The following is a 19,727-nucleotide window of genomic DNA, read 5'->3' as shown; positions in this document are numbered from 1 at the left end:
GCCCTGGCCTCCGCCTGCAGCCCCGCCCCCGGTTTTGACCATCGGCCAATCGCAGGCTCCAGAACTACTGTCAGTGTCTACTGTCGGCGGCGGCTACGCGGGCCACATGATGAGGTCTGGCGGGCCGGATTAGGCCCCCGGGCCTTGTGTTTGACACCCATGCATTAGTGTGTCGGCTGCAGTGTGTAGGTGTGTTGCACTGATGCTCCCCACACTCCTCCTGTGGCTGGAAAGGGCTCGTTTAACCTCCGGTTTGCTCGCAAAACTGAATTACCGTGTTGCGAAATGATGCACATCGAAAAAGTGTGTCACCAACTTGAAAAGTTTGGAAAGCTCTGGTCTATTCAAACAAACGTTGCGGTTCAGCAACAGTGGTGCCAGTATGTATCATGTGATGAGCAACACATGATAACTCTTGGAGTGCATGGTTATACTTGTCTGCCTCTCTGCTCGCTCGCTCGCTTTGTCAGGGTCCTTTCTCAGTGGTGCTTTCTGTGTCACACTGAGAAAAGGCAGCTACGCAAAACAGACAAACAGGCCAGCAACAAGCAAACATAATCAGTACCAGCTCATTTGGATGGGAATGGCCAAAGGACTCAGGAGGTTAGCCTGCTGGCAGAGGGACTGCCTTAATCACTCCCCAACATCAACCGCCTGTGACAGCCATCTCACTGTTCTGAATGGCAGAGCTGGCCTAAATTGTAGTAGATTCCCTAACTGGAGTGCAAGTTGCATTGTTCCAGAGTCAGTGTTCTGTCATTTGAGTCCTGTAGAAATTAGATATTCCCTGCAATAGTAATGCTACTTAAAGGAAAGATGTTTATCTTCTGCAACAAATTTAGAATGCAGCATTTATTGTTTTAGAAATGTTTTATTGGGAAAGCCTCTGATTCACAGTCTTGAATTAGAATACACACATGTTGCATGTACTGCCACTTATATCACTAGTGATCTCATTCATATTCAATGCTGATATAGTTCCAACAAAGACCGCTGAAATGACATAACTACCAGTCTTCAAAATGCTGTGCCAGTTTGACCCACATTGAAATAAATAGGGCTTGTATGGATGGAGCAGCCGAGGATTGATATAGTGAAGTTCACACACTGCCATATAGAGACCCACTCTCTTCGATTGATTGTGTACTGTACACCCATGAAAGGCTCTATCAGGAATTCCTTATTCCTCGCCCCATATTTTTAGTCAGTCACATTCTAAGTACTGTAATGAGATAACACTGTATCTTAACAGAGGAAGCTGTTTTGATAGGAAAATGTATATCTGGCAAACATGTTGACTATAAAGGCTGTGGGGCTGCATACAAATAGACAGATTTTGACTGAGTGAAGAAAGATGTTGATGGATATTTTTTTATTCCCCCTAGATCAAAGCGCACATTACATTAACCATTTGTGGTTCCTCTTCACTTGTAGATGTTCCTTTCCTGCAGTCTACAATGGTAGACTGGTATATTTACTCATGTATGCACACCCACTAACACTTTCCTCTCTGCTAGTTTTCTACTATTGAATTTCTCCCGCCCCTCAGGTTAGCACCACAGGATAAAATATATTTAGGAGATACACACACACAAGCGCGCGCACACACACAACAAAAAACTGGAGTTTGGGGTGGCAAGCTGCATGTAGTTAATATCGTATGTAGCTTGAGTGTCTTGGTCTCAGCTGAATCCCATTCTCAAGAACTGAGTTGCTATTTTGTAGAAGCCTTCATGGACTACATTCTTGTGATATGTGATGTGATTGATCCTTGCAAAAGTTCTGTTGATTAAAAGCAGGCTGTCCTTTCCTGGGCCCCTACCAAATGATGTTGGGAAAACTTTTTCTTACTCAGTATGTCTTTTAAAGATGTCATTTACATGGTTCTCTTGCAGCACAAATATCCCCTTTTGTGGGAAGGGTATTATGAAGAAGTTTCCTGGGAGTTATATAGATCTCCTGCCTGGTTCCCTGCAGTGAACGGAAACAGTGATGCAGGAACAGCCAGCTATATTGCTGTCCTACCTGCCACTCCCTCTAATATCCTCCGTCAGGAAGGTCAGGAACTGGAGATGGAAAGAATTCTGCACAGCAAAAGTCTCTTAGGGCATATTCTGGAGATTCCCCCCCCCTTCTTTGCTGGAAGCACTTGAATAACCTTGAAAGGCCTGTTATTTCAGCAATAACTGGCATAGCTGAGATTGTAGCGACTCAGCAGAGAAATCAAAATAGGCACATTCCACTGGGCTTTCCCCCCCCCCCTGCAAAAAAAAATGTCTGCAGATGGGAGTTAGACTTTCAAAGAAGAGTGTGTCTCAACCCAGTCCAGTATTTTGGAGGCAAAGTCTGTGTGGCTGGTGATGGTAGGTGGTCAAATCAACCAGTGTATGCCCTCCACCAGATTGAATAAGAATACCATGCCAGCTGTTGAGAGCCCTGTTTTTCTCAGAAGAGAATGATTAGGTAGCTTTGAGTATTGCCGACACATGAAATGTGTGCCAGCTGTTAACCCAACTGTGCACTCTGTATCCCCACAAGAGGATGTGGCCTGCCTTCATAATATAAAATATTATTGTCATGTTTGTATCTGGTCAGATTTTATTTCTGTATTTATTAAAACATGTATTAATGCCGTTCATCATATTTGGAATGGTAGTTACAAAATAACATTTAAAATCCTTAAAAATAGAGTAAGATCTGCACAGATTAAAATGCCTGGATAAACAGAAATGTTTTTTGCTTGGCACTGAAACTATTGCATAGTTGGTGCCAGGCAACCCCTCATCCCTCCCCACCCCCACACAACCAGGGTGCCATTATTAAGAGAGCCATCTCCCTTGTAGATGAATAATGTACCTCTGGGGGATAGAAGGAACTACATGAATGATGGAGCTCACAGCAACATACCAGTATAGCTAGGGTTATACTCTTTTATCATTGAAAGAAGCAGTGATTTGCTCAGGGCCATCTAGTGATCTTCAATATCAGTCCAGGTTGAACAGTCTACCCACTGCCCTACATTAGCTGTCTTTAATCTGATGTCACCCCTAATTCAGCAGCCACCCCTAATCCTGTTGGATTTTTGCTTCAGGAAAAAAAAGAGAGGGACCTCAGTGAGCCTGGCAGGTGAAAGAGGGGTAAGATAGTGCAGGGTGTGTAAGAACATGAGTAGATGGAGAGTATAACTAGACAGAGTAAAGCCTGTTATATTTCTGGTGACACTGAGGGTGATAATGAAACCTTGGCTTGCACCCAAGGCATCTGTAGCACTCCTGGCTGCCATCTGTGTGCCTCATTTAGTGATTGAATATTCATGACCCTCATTAAACTCTTTCAAATACTTCCCCAGCAGAGGAGCTAAAAATAACTTGGGGAAGGGGGAGGGTTGCCCCCTTTATATTCTATAAAGCGCCCAGAATCTGGTTAAGATGGGGGCCTCAAGTTATCACAAGCAGCCTTTTTTTTACTAGCCTTGGCTCCCAAATGGGTCTGCAAAATGAAAAGTATTGCTACCATTCCACACTGTCCAAGTGGCAACATGGTCCTTCTCATCCTAGCCTCTGTGTTTTCACTCCTTTTTCTGCCTCTTCCTTTCCTGGCTGAGCTTTCAAGCATTCAGAGAGGCTGTATTGAGGGCACTTGCCTGTCTCTTAAGAGGCTGTGATTAGAGACTGCTATAGCTTGTTACAGATATACTGATATGAGGGGAACCATGTGGTCTCTAGGAACTTCCTGCAAGTATAGGAAAGGTGTTCAGACTTGAAATAAAATTTTGCACAAAATTGGCAAAACTCCTGAACTTATATTTTTGTTGTTGAATAACCATAATTATCTAAATTTTCATTCAGAATTTGAATTAGATGCTTTCTTTAAAAGAAAACCCTGTCAGTTCTGGTTATTTTTTAGGCAATAGTGTTGCCATTGATTTCTTTACTACCCCCCCCCCAATCAATCCTTTACCTCTAACTGCATCCATAACTCTTACTATTACTGATAATGTTGTAGAGGGGCTGAAAGCAATTCCCTCCCTCCCCCAAACCCCTGAATTTTCCCAATCAGATTTGAGATGGGAGAAATGCAAGTAACAGAATGGAAGATACATACTTGTAAGGTAAGAGCTGACAGACGGCAGGAGTGGATTGATAGAGTTGGCTAGCTGCCATTTCAAGCAGTGAAGCAACTAATGTCACATAGCTTATGGGGATTCCTGAGGAATGACATCTGCATTGTTCATTTTTTCAAGAAGACAAATGCAATAGCAGAAGCACTGAGCATGCAGTCTCAGGGCCTCTAAACAAAAAATGTTTCTTTCTGTGATTGCGTCTTCACACGCACTATGCAGTTGTGCTTGTGCCCAAAACTTTAAAATACTAATTTCAATACAACTCCGTTCATTGTAGACTAATTCGAGGCCCTTGAAACTTCATGAGTCTAGTCCCTTTCCATGATGCAAGATTGGGGCATCTACCTCAGGTGTAGGATGGCCACTTGTGTATATCACCAGAAAATGAGACACAGATTTGCATAACAATTGCACATGCTGATTCATATGTATAGGTGCAAATCTAGAAACGACCACTCTAATTTAAATAGAAATGCAATGCATCCCATCATAGTGAACTGAAGTCCAACAACATCAGGAGGGACACTGGTTCCCCAATCCTGAAATAAATGTATTCTGAAAGAGTATCCTCTGTAAAGTAGGATATATGACTACCCTACTCAAGTAGAAAATTTTGGATGCTGTTGCAGGACAAGAAATCATAAACTGTAATAACTATAAGTATTATCATCCAACATGAGTCTGACCAAACTGCGGGAGGCAGTGGAAGACAGGAGTGCCTGGCGTGCTCTGGTCCATGGGGTCACAAAGAGTCGGACACGATTAAACAACTAAACAACAATTATTTTCTTGAAGGTGAAGGAACCACTTAGAATATTATGTTCCAAGCATCCAACTGTATTTGGCTAGACCCAATGAGCTGTTTCTTATAATGTAAGAGAAGGGCACTTAATTCTTAGATATCTTAGCTTTTGGATGGGTACATCACACTTGAAGAGCGTCACACTAAAAAATAACACACTGGTGTGGTTCACTATACCACCTGATTTGTTCTGTTCTTCCATCCGGTCTCAAAAGCAGAGTTAACTACTGTAGAAGGAAGCAGTAATGTGGTGAAGTCCGTACCCTTTGAGATTGGTGGAGTAGATGTGTTTTAAGAACTGTGTATTGTCCCAAAAACTGTTGGTATAATTTATTTGTTTAAAGAAGTTATGTGCCACCTTTCAATATAAATATCTAACACCAGAAGGTTCAAATTATAGCAGGATGCAACAGCCCTGGGAATTTGTCATCTGTGCACTGGAGGCTCAGAAACAGAGGGACTATATCCTTGTGATTTGCACATGTGCACACCAAAACACATACGTGCACCAGCACCACCAACTATGTGTCCCTACTTATAAGAGTTCAGATTTACAGCACTTGGCAGCTAGGGTGTCAACCTCCTCCTCTAAATTAATAACAGGTTAAACTGTGTGGCAATACTCCTTGCACACGCCAATGTCATTTGCTGTATCCCCATGTCAAACATGTTGTTAAATTATGTGAGGCACACACAGCTGGCTCACAGTGCCAGAGAGGCACGAGAGCCTTGCAGGGGTTATGTGTGGAGAGTGTTCTTTTGGATACTTTCCTTCTGATAGCTCTCAGCATGAACCTTATTCTAGGAGTCTTTATTAAATGGCCTGGAGCCAAGGACAACAGCAGGCAAGGATCCAAGCAGGGGACAGGTAATAAGGAGGAGAGAGAGAGGTGTGAGCAGCTTGGGCACATTCCAAGGAGATCACATATTCACCAGCTCTGGAGCCCAGCACTGTTAAAGAGATAGGACAAGTGCACAATTTCCTGCACAGCTTTGCCAAAAATGGTATGTCTCTGCCTAGGTAATACCATTTGGGAATTTTCTTCAGTGCTGTTCTGCAAACAACAAGTCTATGATCTTGAATACGTTAGAAAAGCCATTTTGTGCCTAATCAGATACAATAGGTGGTATGTGTTAAGTGCCCTTGTGGTACACCAGGTCAGCTCTGCTTCCCCCTTACTCCTTTTGGCACGAGTGAGTGTCTGTTTGTACTCTTTCTCATGTTTTCTAATCTTGAGCATTCTAACCCAGCTAACCACTGAGTTGCAAGTAAGTTCCTCCCAGTCTCCTGGCTCCCATTTGTAGATGCAGTACTTGGACCCTCAGCTCAATTATTATCAAAGGCTTTATTCCAAAATTCACTACACGGTCTAAACATAGATCAGGTTATAGGTGCACAGGTCTTGAAGATATGTAACTAGGTGCAAGCTGAGGTGTTGTCTGAACACTTGACACACACTCTTGGCTCTCCTTTTGAAGAGCAGGGTGGGCACAATCATTCGGATGGATGGGCAAACAAATGGGCACTACAGCAAGTCAGCTGGGTTTGCTTATAGCGGCCCAGCCGACAGTGAACCCTTAGAGGATGTTGTCAGGGTTGGTGCAGCTGGTTCACTGACCAACCTAGGCTCAGGTGCCTCCCCTGGAGCTGGAAGTGTTTCACTAGTCAAAGGTGGGGTGGAGACAAGGTCAGATGGCTCTAGGGTGGTGCTTTCTCTTGACAAACCACTGAGCTCCTCCCAAGGATCCAGATCAACACTCTCAAGACTGCTTGGCCCCTTCTCAGCATCAGGCTCCACACACTATTCCCAATCCTCCCTCTTCTTGGACCAACCTTGCCAAAAAGTCTCCATGAGGCTCATGATATCCAAGGCTTTTACCATCCATGTCTCTAGTCCCAGGGGAAACACAGCAATGCCCTGTCATGAACCCAGAGCTCTTCATAGTTTGTTCACTGACTATATAGACCAGGCACCCCCAAACTTCGGCCCTCCAGATGTTTTGGACTACAATTCCCATCACCCCTGACCACTGGTCCTGTTAGCTAGGGATCATGGGAGTTGTAGGCCAAAACATCTGGCGGGCCACAGTTTGGGGATGCCTGATATAGACAGACCTCTCCCAGTCCAAATAAGCATATCAGTGTTCCATTTCCCTGTTTACAGTATGAAAATCAGGCATCCTTGTAATGCTGCAAAGGTGAATCACGAATCAGGCCACATGAAATTCAGAGAAGTTTCTGGGACCTTTGCAAGACACTACTCTGATAATCAGATCTTATCCTTCTGATGTCTTTGGGGATTTAAAAACACAAATAGGGAAATGTAACATTGGGAGAGTCTCAGGTGCAGGGAAAGTAAGAGCATTCCTTAGATACACCTGACAACTTGAGCTTGTTTCACTAGTCTAAGTTTCCAGCAACCTCCCGCTATGGAGGATAGAGGCAAGGGAAAGAGAAATTATAAATAGCTTAGCATGGAATTGTGTCTCCAGCTAGTGGCTGGTTGCAGTGAAGGTAGGAAATTCTGTGCTGTGAAGATGGTTTCCCTCTTTTGGCGATTCTGCTAGTCAATGTGCAACAAAGAAGGGGTGGCATTGATACAATAATGGTTAGAACTGATGGGATAATTGGTACTCTTTGCAATGTATATCTCATGCCTTTAAAAAGTTTGCAGTTCAGTCAAGCAGCAAAAACGATATCATACAGCTCCAGAGGTGATGGTGACACCAGGAAGAAGCAAACTAGTTAAGCCAACAAATGCTGAAGTTTATTTGGTGAATGAACCTGTTCACAGAATTCAAGGCCATTTTGGAAACAATGCATTGCTGAAAGCCACAGGGCTAATCCGGCTTTTTGTTCCCCTTTCCATAGCCAACCTCTGGTCCATGACCAAATCTTCGTTCCCTCTCATGGCAACTAAGCTTCTTTTCACAGCCTCTTATGAGGGATTCTGTCAAAGGCTTTTTTGAAAGTGCAAATAAAATGGTGCCCCATAATTCCCCTTTAGCCGCTGCTGCTTTGTGGACTCATTAATAATGTATGAGGCTAACTTCAGCTCCGTGTTTCCAAACACAAGCATCCTGCCCTGATTCACCTCCCCATCCCCCCAAAGCTAAGAGTATTGTTTTCTTTAGCAGATGAGACTTTATGAATTGTTTGGCCTTATGCATGCATGAGGTAGCAATGAAGGGGACTTCAGCCAGTATGTGCCATAATCTTGTCTGTAGATTTGTTAAATATTTATTTTATTTAGTTCATTTGAATTTAGTTCAGCTGTGTACCTGCAGCATGTGATGCTGATAGAGACACATTCCAGAACCTCTACAAAGACAGCCAAGCACGTCCTTAAATACACAATGAGTTAATCTGCCCTTGCATATGAAGAATTAACCTTCTTTGTCAGCCATTTTAACAAATTAAAAATGTGGGTAGTAGCCAATGAGAGTCCTACTCCGAGTAGAACCTTTGCAATTAATGGAAATGACTAATTTAAAACTCTTGATTTCAGTGGGTCTTCTCTGAGTATAACGTAGTTGGAGACAACCCTGTGATTGTGCATGGCAGATTCTGGAACATACACATTTTTAGGGACATGCACCAAACAGTTGCAGCCACTTTTGAATACCTGCCTTGTATTAAATACTGTAGACACAATACAGTAATTTAAATTGTGTAAGTGATGGTTAATTGTTAGTATATTCTTCTCCCTGCACAGAGCAGCTGCATAACTATTCCCCCAGTAGCTGCCTAACTTCTCACAAAGTCCTTTTTTTGTTACAACTGGAGCCAGACCTCTTCTTAAGCAGCTTTGCCAGTTTCTCTGGAATCACCCAGCACAGAAGGTATCACTTTTGATTAGTTCTACAGATTGGCTTAGAGCCACACACCTCTGCTATTCTTTTGAGGCCAGAGGCAGGGAGGAAAGAGTTCCTTCTGTCAGGAACTTGAGAATAGAGTTAAACACACACACACACACACACACACACACACACACACACACATGTTTATGTTCACAAAGAAAGACCCATTTGGAGGAATAACTTTTTGGAGTGAAAAAGCAGCAGGTGGGAAAAAGTTAAGCATCTCTTCAAAAATCACCTTAGAAAAAACAGCTGTTGGGCATTTACTGTACACATGTAAGTGTAATATGTAGTTCTGTCCTCAGTCACACTCTTTGGTGATCCAAAGCAGACTCCCTTCCCAGGGCCAGCCTGGATATCTGGAGGTTTGTGTCAAGTCTGCTGTCAGTTTCCCCCTCTTAGTTTTTTATGTACTTTGTACCTTATTTCCCCTGTCACTTGTAATGGGGTTCTTCTGGTCTCTCTTCTAAGCCTAGAATCTAGATAGTCTTCAGGTTTTAAAAATGAAATTTTCTGGTGCCTGGACAGGACATAGGAATAGAGCTCCTGGCCTGGGGTAGAGATGAGTAGTTTTGGGGAGGCTTGGGTTGAAGACCAGTGGTGTCTGGCAGGACCCTGCAAGTTTTCAGTGCATCCAGGGCATGGCTTAAAAAGTGCTGTTTACTTAGATGATTGAGAGGATAAATGGGCCTTGCTGCTTACTTTTCTGACAGCTGGCCCTTAGGTAATAACAATAATAGTTATGTCCCCCCTTTTCTGGCTTTTCTCCTGCCACCTGAAGATACTTTATAGAGCAATTTCCAGAGAAATAGCTATGTTAGTCTATTAGAGAAGAAAGAACGGAAACTCTTGTACCACCTTAAAGTCCAACAAATTTATAATGACTTAAGTTTGCATGGACTCAAGATGCCTCTCCCAAAAGAGCCATTCAACTTGGCAACTGCTCTCTTTCCTCTCACTATGGGAAGTATTTGCATAAGTCCAGAGCAAGGAATTTTAAGTAGTGGCATCAGATTTTGGAACGTCTGGCCAAAGGACATATTTGTAAGTACATTTTTTGAATCTTTCTGCAGATTGGTGGAAAATATACTCTCTGGGAAGGATTTTTATTTCCTGTCTACTTTAGTGATAAGTTACTTTAATAATGACAACTTTTCTGATTGGTTTATTACAGCTGTTTTTTGTTGCCTGTTTGCTATCCTCCCTGTTTATCCCATTGTGGTTTATTTCACTATATATAGCAGGTTTGGAGAGCCAAGTGTCTCTCTCCAGGCCTCTTTATCTGTACTTCAGGACTCACTCTGACCCAGGCCTCTCTCTCCCCACTCTTCCTTGGGTGCTTTTGCCTGGTTGACATGCATTTGTGAACTGTGACAATGCCTGTTCCTTGTTTGGATGGAGGATGAAGCGTTTCTTTTGGCAATGGCTGAATTTTACTATGGAAACCCACATCTTCAATATATCCCAAAATAAATCTTACTGGAGATACTGGTAATATACATGAATAAATCCTTCCAATAAACAGATTGTTATTGTTGTCCAAATCTGTTTTGTACAGAACAGGTCATAATAACCATGTGCATGAAGTCTCACAGTGATGAAACCTACAAAGTGCACCTTTGAGACTCTTTGGAATTTCCCCCTGCAGTCCTACACTTCCTTCTTTGTCCTCTGATCTTTTTACCAGTGCCGTCTTAAGCGCCCCTGTCGCCATGGTGCGCCGGATCTCTCCGGCGCCCTTCCGCCCCGTTTCCCAATGCGGTGGGCGCGGCGCTGCAGCGCGACGGGTGGGCGGGCAGACACAGCGCGATCTCTCTGGCGCGCTCCCGCCCCGTTTCCCAGCGCGGTGGGCAGGTGCCCTGCGCCACCGGGGGTCTATGATGAGCCGGCCCTGCTTTTTACTCTTGTAGTGTCTTTTCAGTCTCACGGCTTCCTGCTTGCTCCTTCTCTTTATGTTACTGGCTGATCTGTTCTGATGCCACAGGGTAGCTTTGTAGGCTAAAGAGTCATGTTCTGTTGGCAGACATTACTTAGCTGCTCTGATGTCAGAGAGAGGCCTGGCATCTGCAGCCTAAGCAGCTGAGCTGTTTTGGGATTAACAGGATTAGGAAATTTTCCTAATAAACTATTGTTAAATTAAATCACGTAATGATTGCCAGGAAACACTATGGGTTTCCAAGTAATCCTTGCTGCTGTAGATGAGTAAGCAGTTTCAAAAACCAAGCAAAAGATTCTTGCTGCTGCTGCTGATAATACCAATAGCTGGCCTAGAGTTTGTTTTGATATCCTTTTATCCTTTTTAATAGTTCAAGCTTTCTGTAGTGGTGAGCAAGGAAGGCTGCAACTTGAACATGAGGATAAGGATGATGATGATGATGATGATGATAATGATAATGTATTCCCTTACCCTCAAAGAGGAAGGGGAAACAGAGGTCTGAGTAAGCAACAGTTCAAGCCCTTGTTATATTTAATGTGAAGAGCTCTCCTATAAGTATAGATTCCCTGCCTGTGAAATTCACAGTGACAAGAAATGATTCCAGCTCTACCAAAAATGCTAGGATGGTGGACATGTATTCTGTATGTGGTCCAAGTCCAGTTTTAAGGTAAAAAATTATAAGGAGCCTTGAAGTTCCCCAGCCTACTGGATAGCCTACTGAGCAGGCACAAAGACCACAGTCTGTTTAATTTAGAGTAAAAGGTAAAGGTAAAGATCCCCTGACCATTAGGTCCAGTCGCGGACAACTCTGGGGTTGCGGCGCTCATCTTGCTTTACTGGCTGAGGGAGCCGGCGTACAACTTCCGGGTCATGTGGCCAAAATGACTAAGCTGCTTCTGGCGAACCAGAGCAGCGCATGGAAACACCGTTTACCTTCCCGCCGGAGCAGTACCTATTTATCTACTTGCACTTTGATGTACTTTCGAACTACTAGGTTGGCAGGAGCTGGGACCGAGCAACGAGAGCTCACCCCGTCATGGGGATTCGAACCGCCAACCTTCTAATTGGCAAGCCCTAGGCTCAGTGGTTTAACCCACAGCACCACCCGTGTCCCTAGATACATACTACCCACTTTTTCTGCAGCAGATGGTTTCCATTCACTGCAAGTCCAGTCTCCAGTGGCAGTCCTCTCCCATTACATTTGGTCACTTGATTTATGAATGAGCCAGTCCTCATGCGAAATCTGTTGGAGTGCAGTACCTTTGTGCAGACAATTAGCTTTGGTTTGCAACATGTAACTTAACTCCCTCCTGTTTCTACTGGGAGATCCCAGCATTTCTTTTGTTCAAAAATGACAAAATCTTGCGGAGAAAGCAATGTGGTGGGTATAGAACAGCAACATCCACAACTGTATAGAAAAGTGGGTGAGTGGCGGTGCATTCTCCCAAGGGAGCAAAGTACAGCTGTGAAAGTGGTAGCAGGACCTTCTTAGACTATCGTTTCAGAGAGGTCTCTTTGTGTGGGAGAATAAAATTAACTTAGAGTAGTTGTTTGTAAAATTGTATAGATAAATATAAATTAGCATACACATTTCCCCCTGCAAATCTGTGTCCTTTCTGCCCTCTTTTTAAATAAAGCATTTCCTCTTTTTTGGCAACATGCAAGTGGCCACTCTAGCGGCATCACTCCTGCACAGGCAAAAGGGCATGTGGTCTAGTGTGTAATGTGTTGGACCTGGGTCTAAGGATTTGGTGGAACCTAGGCCTTGCAATATCATTGATGCACTAGTGGCTTAGAAAAATTGTTACCACAAATAATGTAGTTAATTCTTTATTATTATTAGTAGTAGTAAAAATATGTGATATCAAAGAAAACAGGAAAATTATAATGACCCGTTGAACAGAGGAGTTGCATGTATATGCTAGATAAAATATTCAAGTCACATGTGAAGCTGCTCCCACTTCTCTTCTTTGCTGGGAGGGAGGCCAACTTTTTGGTTTATTTATTTCAGGAAAGGGCCTTTTCAGATGGAATTAATTTGTTTATCCCCATACTGTGTTGATCAGTCTGCCCTTACACCCATCAGTTGGAACTCAGTGCAGTTATACTGTAACAATTGTTGTTAATGATCAATCTGCTTGCATCTGAACTTTGGCTTTGGTTGAAAGAGACCCCCCCCCCCCGCATGGCGGAATGTCAGCTGAAAGTGAAGGTGTGAGATCAGTGCCATATGCAGGTCAGGTGTCGACTGGCTAATTCTTGGACACTGCAGATTTAAGATATAGGTGCAGTATTACTCAAGATTGCTTATTTGTGAATATCTTGTGGGTTCTGTGCATGAACAGAGATACTACTTTATTTTTTTAATTAAAAAAACATAATAGTTTCAAAACAAATGTTTTGTAAATACATTAACAGAAAAACAAACAAGGCATGGGGCAATGACAGTTGTTAATAACATTGCTGTACTTCTATATAAATGATCAGTGTGATTTAGAGAGACTACTTTTCCCCTAAATTATCTCAGACAGAAATAGATATGGAGAAGGAAAGTAATACTGTACCCAAAACATCAGAACAGAACCCATTATTCCCAAATCCCTGCCCAGTTTCCTGATCAGTAGGAAAGCTTACTGTTTGGTGTAGTCAAGTTGGAGTTACTGTTACGTAGGTTAAAGATTGCTTGGCTACAGGTTCCCATCTCTGTTCACCAAAAGGTTTATTAGACTGTTGCATTTCCAAGATTTTGGGCTCAAGCACTAGGCTATTGGGATGGAAGATGGCTATTAGTCCAGAACAGGCAAGGGTTGAGTTCCAGAGCAGGTTAGATAGTATCAGAGAGGCTGAAGGCAGATGCTTAACCAAGGAAAGGCAGAATTTCAGATCCCAGCCAGAAAGTTGCTCAGACTAAGGAGCAGCCTCTTGAGCTCAGGGATTTATGGGTTTTATGGATCAGGACTAGCCCTTAGGACCAGTTGACAATGCTCAGACAGGCTAGTACAGTGGTACCTCTGGTTAAGAACTTAATTCGTTCTGGAGGTCTGTTCTTAACCTGAAGCTGTTCTTAACCTGAAGCACCACTTTAGTTAATGGGGCCTCCTGCTGCCGTCACACTGCCGGGGGCACGATTTCTATTCTCATCCTGGAGCAAAGTTCTTAACCTGAGGGACTATTTATGGGTTAGCAGAGTTTGTAACCTGAAGCGGTTGTAACCTGAAGCGGTTGTAACCTGAGGTACCACTGTACTGCAGCCTAGATGGCACCCTTGGATGCAGAACAAAAGAGGGAGTAGAGCACTAGAGCCCCTGTTAAGGTTCACCACCATCCTGCCTTCTTACCTGTAAACTCACTTGCTGTGAAACAAAATTCCCCTTTCACAGTTTATGAGCAAAATTGCCCAAGGCTAGCCTGTATTGGCTGGAACAAAACGTCTATTACGTTGCCTAAGATTGTGACTTGAATAGACTAGGCCTTTTCCTAAACCCTTCTACAGTGGTACCTCGAGTTACAAATGCCTCAGGTTACAAATGCTTCAGGTTACAAACTCCGCTAATGTGGAAGAGTTACCTTGAGTTGAGAACTTTGCCCCAGGATGAGAATGGAAATTGTGTGCTGGCAGCACAGCGGCAGCAAGAGGCCCCATTAGCAAAAGCACGCCTCTAATTTAAGAACAGTTTCAGGTTAAGAGCAGACCTCTGGAATGAATTAAGTTCGTAATTAGAGGTGCCACTGTACTTTACAGTCTAGTTGTCAGGTGAGAAACATTCAGTGAGCAAAACTGTGAGGAAAGTGGACTCAAGATTGAAGTCTTGTATGTTAGTCATTGCCATTTGTTAACCTGTCCGGGGGGGGGGGCGGTATCACACAGTTTCCTTCTACCTGCCAAGAATCTTTTTCAGTTCTTTTGGCATCTGAAATCATTGCTTTTTTCTGGGGGGGACGGATGCAGGGGTTCGCATACCCCTAAACATTTTGTGAATCTAAGTTTGGCCTCATTGAGGGTCAGTATTTCAATATGAGTAGGAAAATGAGAGTACCCCTAAACATTTTTTTAAGGAAAAAAACACTGGCTGAAATAATTGGTGCCCAAAGACAGAGTGATGTGTACACAACAGTTCACACATGAGAATGTCAGACTCTGAGAGTAAAAATGGCTAACATTGAAGAGCTGGGCTCCTGGAGTTGCAATTCACAGCTTTGTAGAATCTTACTGAGGCCCAGAGCTTCAGTAATTAAGTACATGCATATTTCCTGCTTGATGGGTTCTTGTTATGCGTTGTGGTTGCAGCTTCCAGATTATATTCAGATATTTGCTAATTCTGTGGCACAATCAATGTTAGACTGATATACTACAGGCCTCAGAAATGGATCCTATATTCCAAGATGAGTGCACCCAAACTCATTGGTTTTCAATGGGTTCAGCCACATCTAAATGCATAGGATTGAGCTGATGTAGTCTGATGAACCAAACTGTATTAAGCAATAGGATGGTTGCTGGGTGTGTAATTTATTGATATGGATTGCATGCAAGTATTTAATTGCATCTAAGAGCTAAATGTGCCCCAGTGTTTGGGGAACTTGGTGGTTAGTTCCAAATCATGCATGTACATAGAGATGTATATGTTGCATCAAAAATCACAGGATGAGCCGTCTAACATAACTCTTTCCTGGTGTTTTTTCCCCAACCAGAGCTCAAAGCCACCAGCACTGCCCATTTCTTCAATTTCCTGCTCAACTCAACTGATTATCGTATTCTGCTGAAAGATGAAGATCATGACCGCATGTATGTGGGGAGCAAAGACTACATCCTCTCCCTGGATCTTCACGATATCAACCGGGAGCCCCTGATTGTAAGGGTATTTTTCATTTTTTTACCAGGACAAGGAACATCTGGGAGGCTTTGTGGGGTGGAGGGGCTGCAAAATGACCAACTGATTCTCATGGAAGACATTAAATGCTCTTGCTATTTCTTTTTAGGGCTGATCCAGGTGATTAGTCAAAGTGTACCCTGACTATATTTTGGTCTCACAAAATACTTTAAAGTTCTTACAGAACTGTTAGTTTTACAGAATAAATATTCTTCATTAGACATTTTAGTTGCTTGCTACCCAAAGGCCTCCAAGCAACTTATAACACCATGCTATGCAACACTATTTATGCAAGGCACAGCGGAAAGGCAAAAGTGTGATATGCAGAGTCTACATGTAATTGTTGGGTGGAAGTAGCCATGCTGCAGTGGGATAGCCTTGTTGGGGAGAATCATGGCCACTTCTGTTTTCATCTCATGGGAGAAATACAACTCAGTCCTAGAGAGGGAAAAGCACACAACACTCTTCAAATAACTTCTCTTTAGCAATAAATTAATAAATTAACAAATTAATAAAATGCAGAGACATTGTCAGCATGAGCAGTGGGTTGCAGGGCTACATGAACATTCCTGAGAGTGAGTGCTTAATTTCTAAAGAGCATTTTTATAAAGTTTATTTTTTTAAAAGATTAAAATTAATCTTTTTAAAAGTAACAAGATGATGAAGGTGCTGAAGGAGTCACTATCACTGTTGTTGCTACAAAGCAACAATCCACTAGGTGTCTGTGACACTTCCACACAGCATCTTGTAACAAAATTGATGTATTTTTGTCACATCAAAGGGTGGGTGAATTAGTTTCCCACAAATGTTGTGGGAAATGTGATATTCCCTTCACCCAAAGTGTTACCTTTAGAAAACACACCTGAACCTAACAAGTGAACGCTTGATGCCATACAAATTGATAATTTTGAAAGGTCCTTAGTGACCAGTGCTTTAAATTAAAATCCGCCTTCCCAGAAAACTTGATGGTTTGGGATTAGATTTAGGAGTGGGATAGATACATCCATCCCTTTTTTATATTTCTCTTAGCATGATTCTGTGGAGAATTATAATTAAAAGGCTGAAGGTTTTGTATTGTTTTGGCAGATCCACTGGCCTGCATCTCAACAAAGGATAGAAGAGTGCGTTCTTTCAGGGAAGAACAGTAATGTAAGTACTTCTGGTGTGGTCTTCAGGTTTATAGAGGATGTGGGAAAAGAGTGGATGCGAAGGAATGCTAGTAACGTGGTAGGATGATGAAAGCTGTCCTTCTGAAGCTTCCTTCCTCCAAGATCTTTAAGACTGAAAGCCACCAAGCAGTGGCAATTTGTATTGCTCACACCACCTCAGGGATACCATGCTATGAGCAATATGAGCAAATGATGATGCCCTATTGCCTATGACTGCCCTCTTCACTTCTTGTTTATTCCTATCTTTTCAGGTAACTGAGTCACAATAACCCTGGTTCCTTGTGCTACACAAGCTAAAGCCATGATCATAATTCCTTGAGTAGCTATACAAAGATTTCCAGCATTTGAGCAGAAACATTTGTGTCTGTGTGTGTGTTTCTGAAACCCTAAAATACAACACAAGTTTTAGTATGTGATGAAGTGACAGTGCTCTACTTCTACAGTAGTTAGAAAAGCTAATATAGCAAAGACAGAATTAAATAGAAAGATTTTGAAGAAAATGACATCACCATTGTAAAACTTTGCTGGTTTCTGGAAGCTAAAGTGCAGTGGTTGGTGATGAAGTCATATTTTGGTTGCAGGGTTCTGCTTAGCACTGGAATTGAGAGTGCAGCTGTAAACTTTGACTTCCCAACCTCTGTTACAAGAGGATATAATCATGTCCAAGTTAGCCAACTCTTGTGCCTTGTGCAATCTTTCTAAGGACAAGGGCTGCTAACACTGCTAGGGGGTTATGGAATATTGGTGTATGGCACATGAAAGTGAAGATTGCCTTGTCAGCAGTACTTTAAAGGAACTGGGGTTCTTGCCCAACCCCAGTTAAGTCTATCAGCAGTAATGTGTACTGAATTTCAGTAGGAGGAAGCAAGAGGTCAAAGGGTTACCAAGCTGTTTCCTACAAGGCACAGTCAGCCTTTTGGCCAGCTGACCTTGAACTCTGTCCTCTTGGGATTTCTCTGCTGCTACTGTTTGGGGCTCAGTCTTAGAGCAGCTAAGCTGGCTTAGTAAAGGAAACTGTTTGCTTGCATTTTTCCCATCCTACTGAACTCTGTTATCATGGCCCCAGCCCAGTACTGTTATGATTTGCCTAACTGGAGATTTGAGGCAAAGAGGAAACATGAGATGAGAGAAGGAAATAGTCTGCAGTCAGACACACTGAATGGAGCTCCATGCCTGGTCTAGAATCCAGCCAGTAAATGAACTCAGGTCTTGACAACACATGCCTGCATACATTCTGGGAATTGCTCTTCTTGCCTCTGGGCCTCACTGCTATCATTTACCTATTAGATTTTCAGTCCACCCTTCACTAGCCAATCAGTTCTTAGTACCTCTTATTGAGTGGGGATCTAAAGGCTGACCTTAATATATTTTCTTTCCTGGCATAGATAAGGCCAGAGATTCCCCTTCTCCTTAGTTGGTTATGCTTTGGTTATTTAGGGCACTATTTTCTGGCTTTTGAAAATAAGCAGGAACTGGTTGGGAGTCCAGGATTTGCCACCCTGACACCAGGATATATTATTGCAATCTTACAGTTATTCTTTCCTCAGTTTTCAGAAAAATTGGCTGTGAGTTGGGAGTTCTGAGCAGCACCGTTTATAATCTGCTTCAGCTACAGATGTTGCAGTGTAAGATGTGAGCAAGGAATGTTTGCTCCGGAAGGGGGTTTAGTTCAAAACTCTTCCAACAGGAACATGACTTAAAATGAGTGCAGGAAAATTGTCTCTGAAGTGCATCCAAAACTCATTGCTGGAAAAGGTGTTGGAGGGGTGGATCCAAAAGGTTTATTTGTGGATTTTCAAAGTGCGCCAGACCTAGCTTGCCTCAATTTTAACTGGAAACAAATGTTGTTGAAGAGGACCATTTGATCCACAGACCATTCAATGTGGTCTGATTTTGTGACTTATGGGTGTTCAGGGAGCTTTCATTTAATGCTGAAGCAATTACCTGATTGCTTCAAAATATGTGTAAATCACTGCTTAGGCCATGCTGAACAGAGGATGGAATTGCTCCATTTACCATAGACTGACTAATCTCCTTAAAGTAGATACAATTTCATAGGAGCCTGTGACTAACTTGCCCTCTCTCTTTGTTTTCCAGGGCGAATGTGGGAACTTCATCCGCCTTATCCAGCCCTGGAATCGAACCCACTTGTATGTTTGTGGCACTGGAGCATACAATCCTGTCTGTACCTTTGTCAATCGAGGCCGTAAAGCACAGGTGAGGTACTGAAGGAGCATATGGCTGGGACTGCAGCCAAATCAGTCCTGGAGAAGCATATGGGCTTGCTCTTAGGCCATGCTAGGAAAGCAGCCTCTGGCAACATTCAACAATCAATAAGGGATTGAGATTGGAGTATTGGGTAATGAGATGTGGAATCTTCTCAACTGTCTTATGTTTGTTTGTATGTTTGTTCAGCCCATTCACATCCCACTTCTCATCAAAGAGAGCCAAAGGCTGCATACATGAATCCCCATCCCCCCCCCACCTCTACGTGGCTCTCATTTATCATCCCAACAATTCTGAAAGGTAAGTTAGGCTCTTAGGGATTCACCTAACCAGACCCGTCAGCAGAAGTCCTGCACAAGGAATTCCACTGTGCACAACAGGGCTTTACCCACCCACACCCACACCCCACTTATTCCGACAAGGAGATGGAGCTCCAGGTTTTGAAAAAGGTAATGGGGACAGTGAAAACATCAAAATAAAACACGTAAACATAGTGTTTCCTAAAAACAACAGCAGCAGCAGCAGCAGCAGCAACAACAACAACAACAACAACAACAACAACAACAACAACAACAACAGGGTAGGAAGAGATGAGGTGTTGGGAACATATATAAAGTAATTTGTAACAAGGTCACAAGAAGCATACTGTGTATATATATATTATGGAAGCCACTTGGAAGTTTTGATGATTAAGCATTATTTAAAGCACATTAAATACATAAAGCCTAATCCTAGTAATCCC

General features: G+C 42.8%; 1 protein-coding gene across 6 annotated transcripts in view; it reads left to right on the top strand.

Annotated features, from left to right (window-relative positions):
• SEMA3F (semaphorin 3F) overlaps window positions 1-19,727 on the top strand; it is a 127,532-nt gene that overhangs the window by 71,671 nt on the left and 36,134 nt on the right. For all 6 annotated transcript variants that reach the window (XM_035105997.2, XM_035105991.2, XM_035105993.2 and 3 more), the window contains exons 3-5: window positions 15,412-15,572; window positions 16,677-16,739; window positions 18,857-18,976. In XM_035105997.2, coding sequence (XP_034961888.1) covers window positions 15,412-15,572; window positions 16,677-16,739; window positions 18,857-18,976 — 344 coding nt within the window. The remainder of the gene's footprint in view (window positions 1-15,411; window positions 15,573-16,676; window positions 16,740-18,856; window positions 18,977-19,727) is intronic.

Source organism: Zootoca vivipara, chromosome 2, assembly GCF_963506605.1.
Source record: "Zootoca vivipara chromosome 2, rZooViv1.1, whole genome shotgun sequence".
NCBI classification, from domain to species: Eukaryota; Metazoa; Chordata; class Lepidosauria; order Squamata; family Lacertidae; genus Zootoca; species Zootoca vivipara.
Note: the sequence above shows the minus strand (reverse complement) of the source record. Positions and strands in the feature narration are given on the sequence as shown.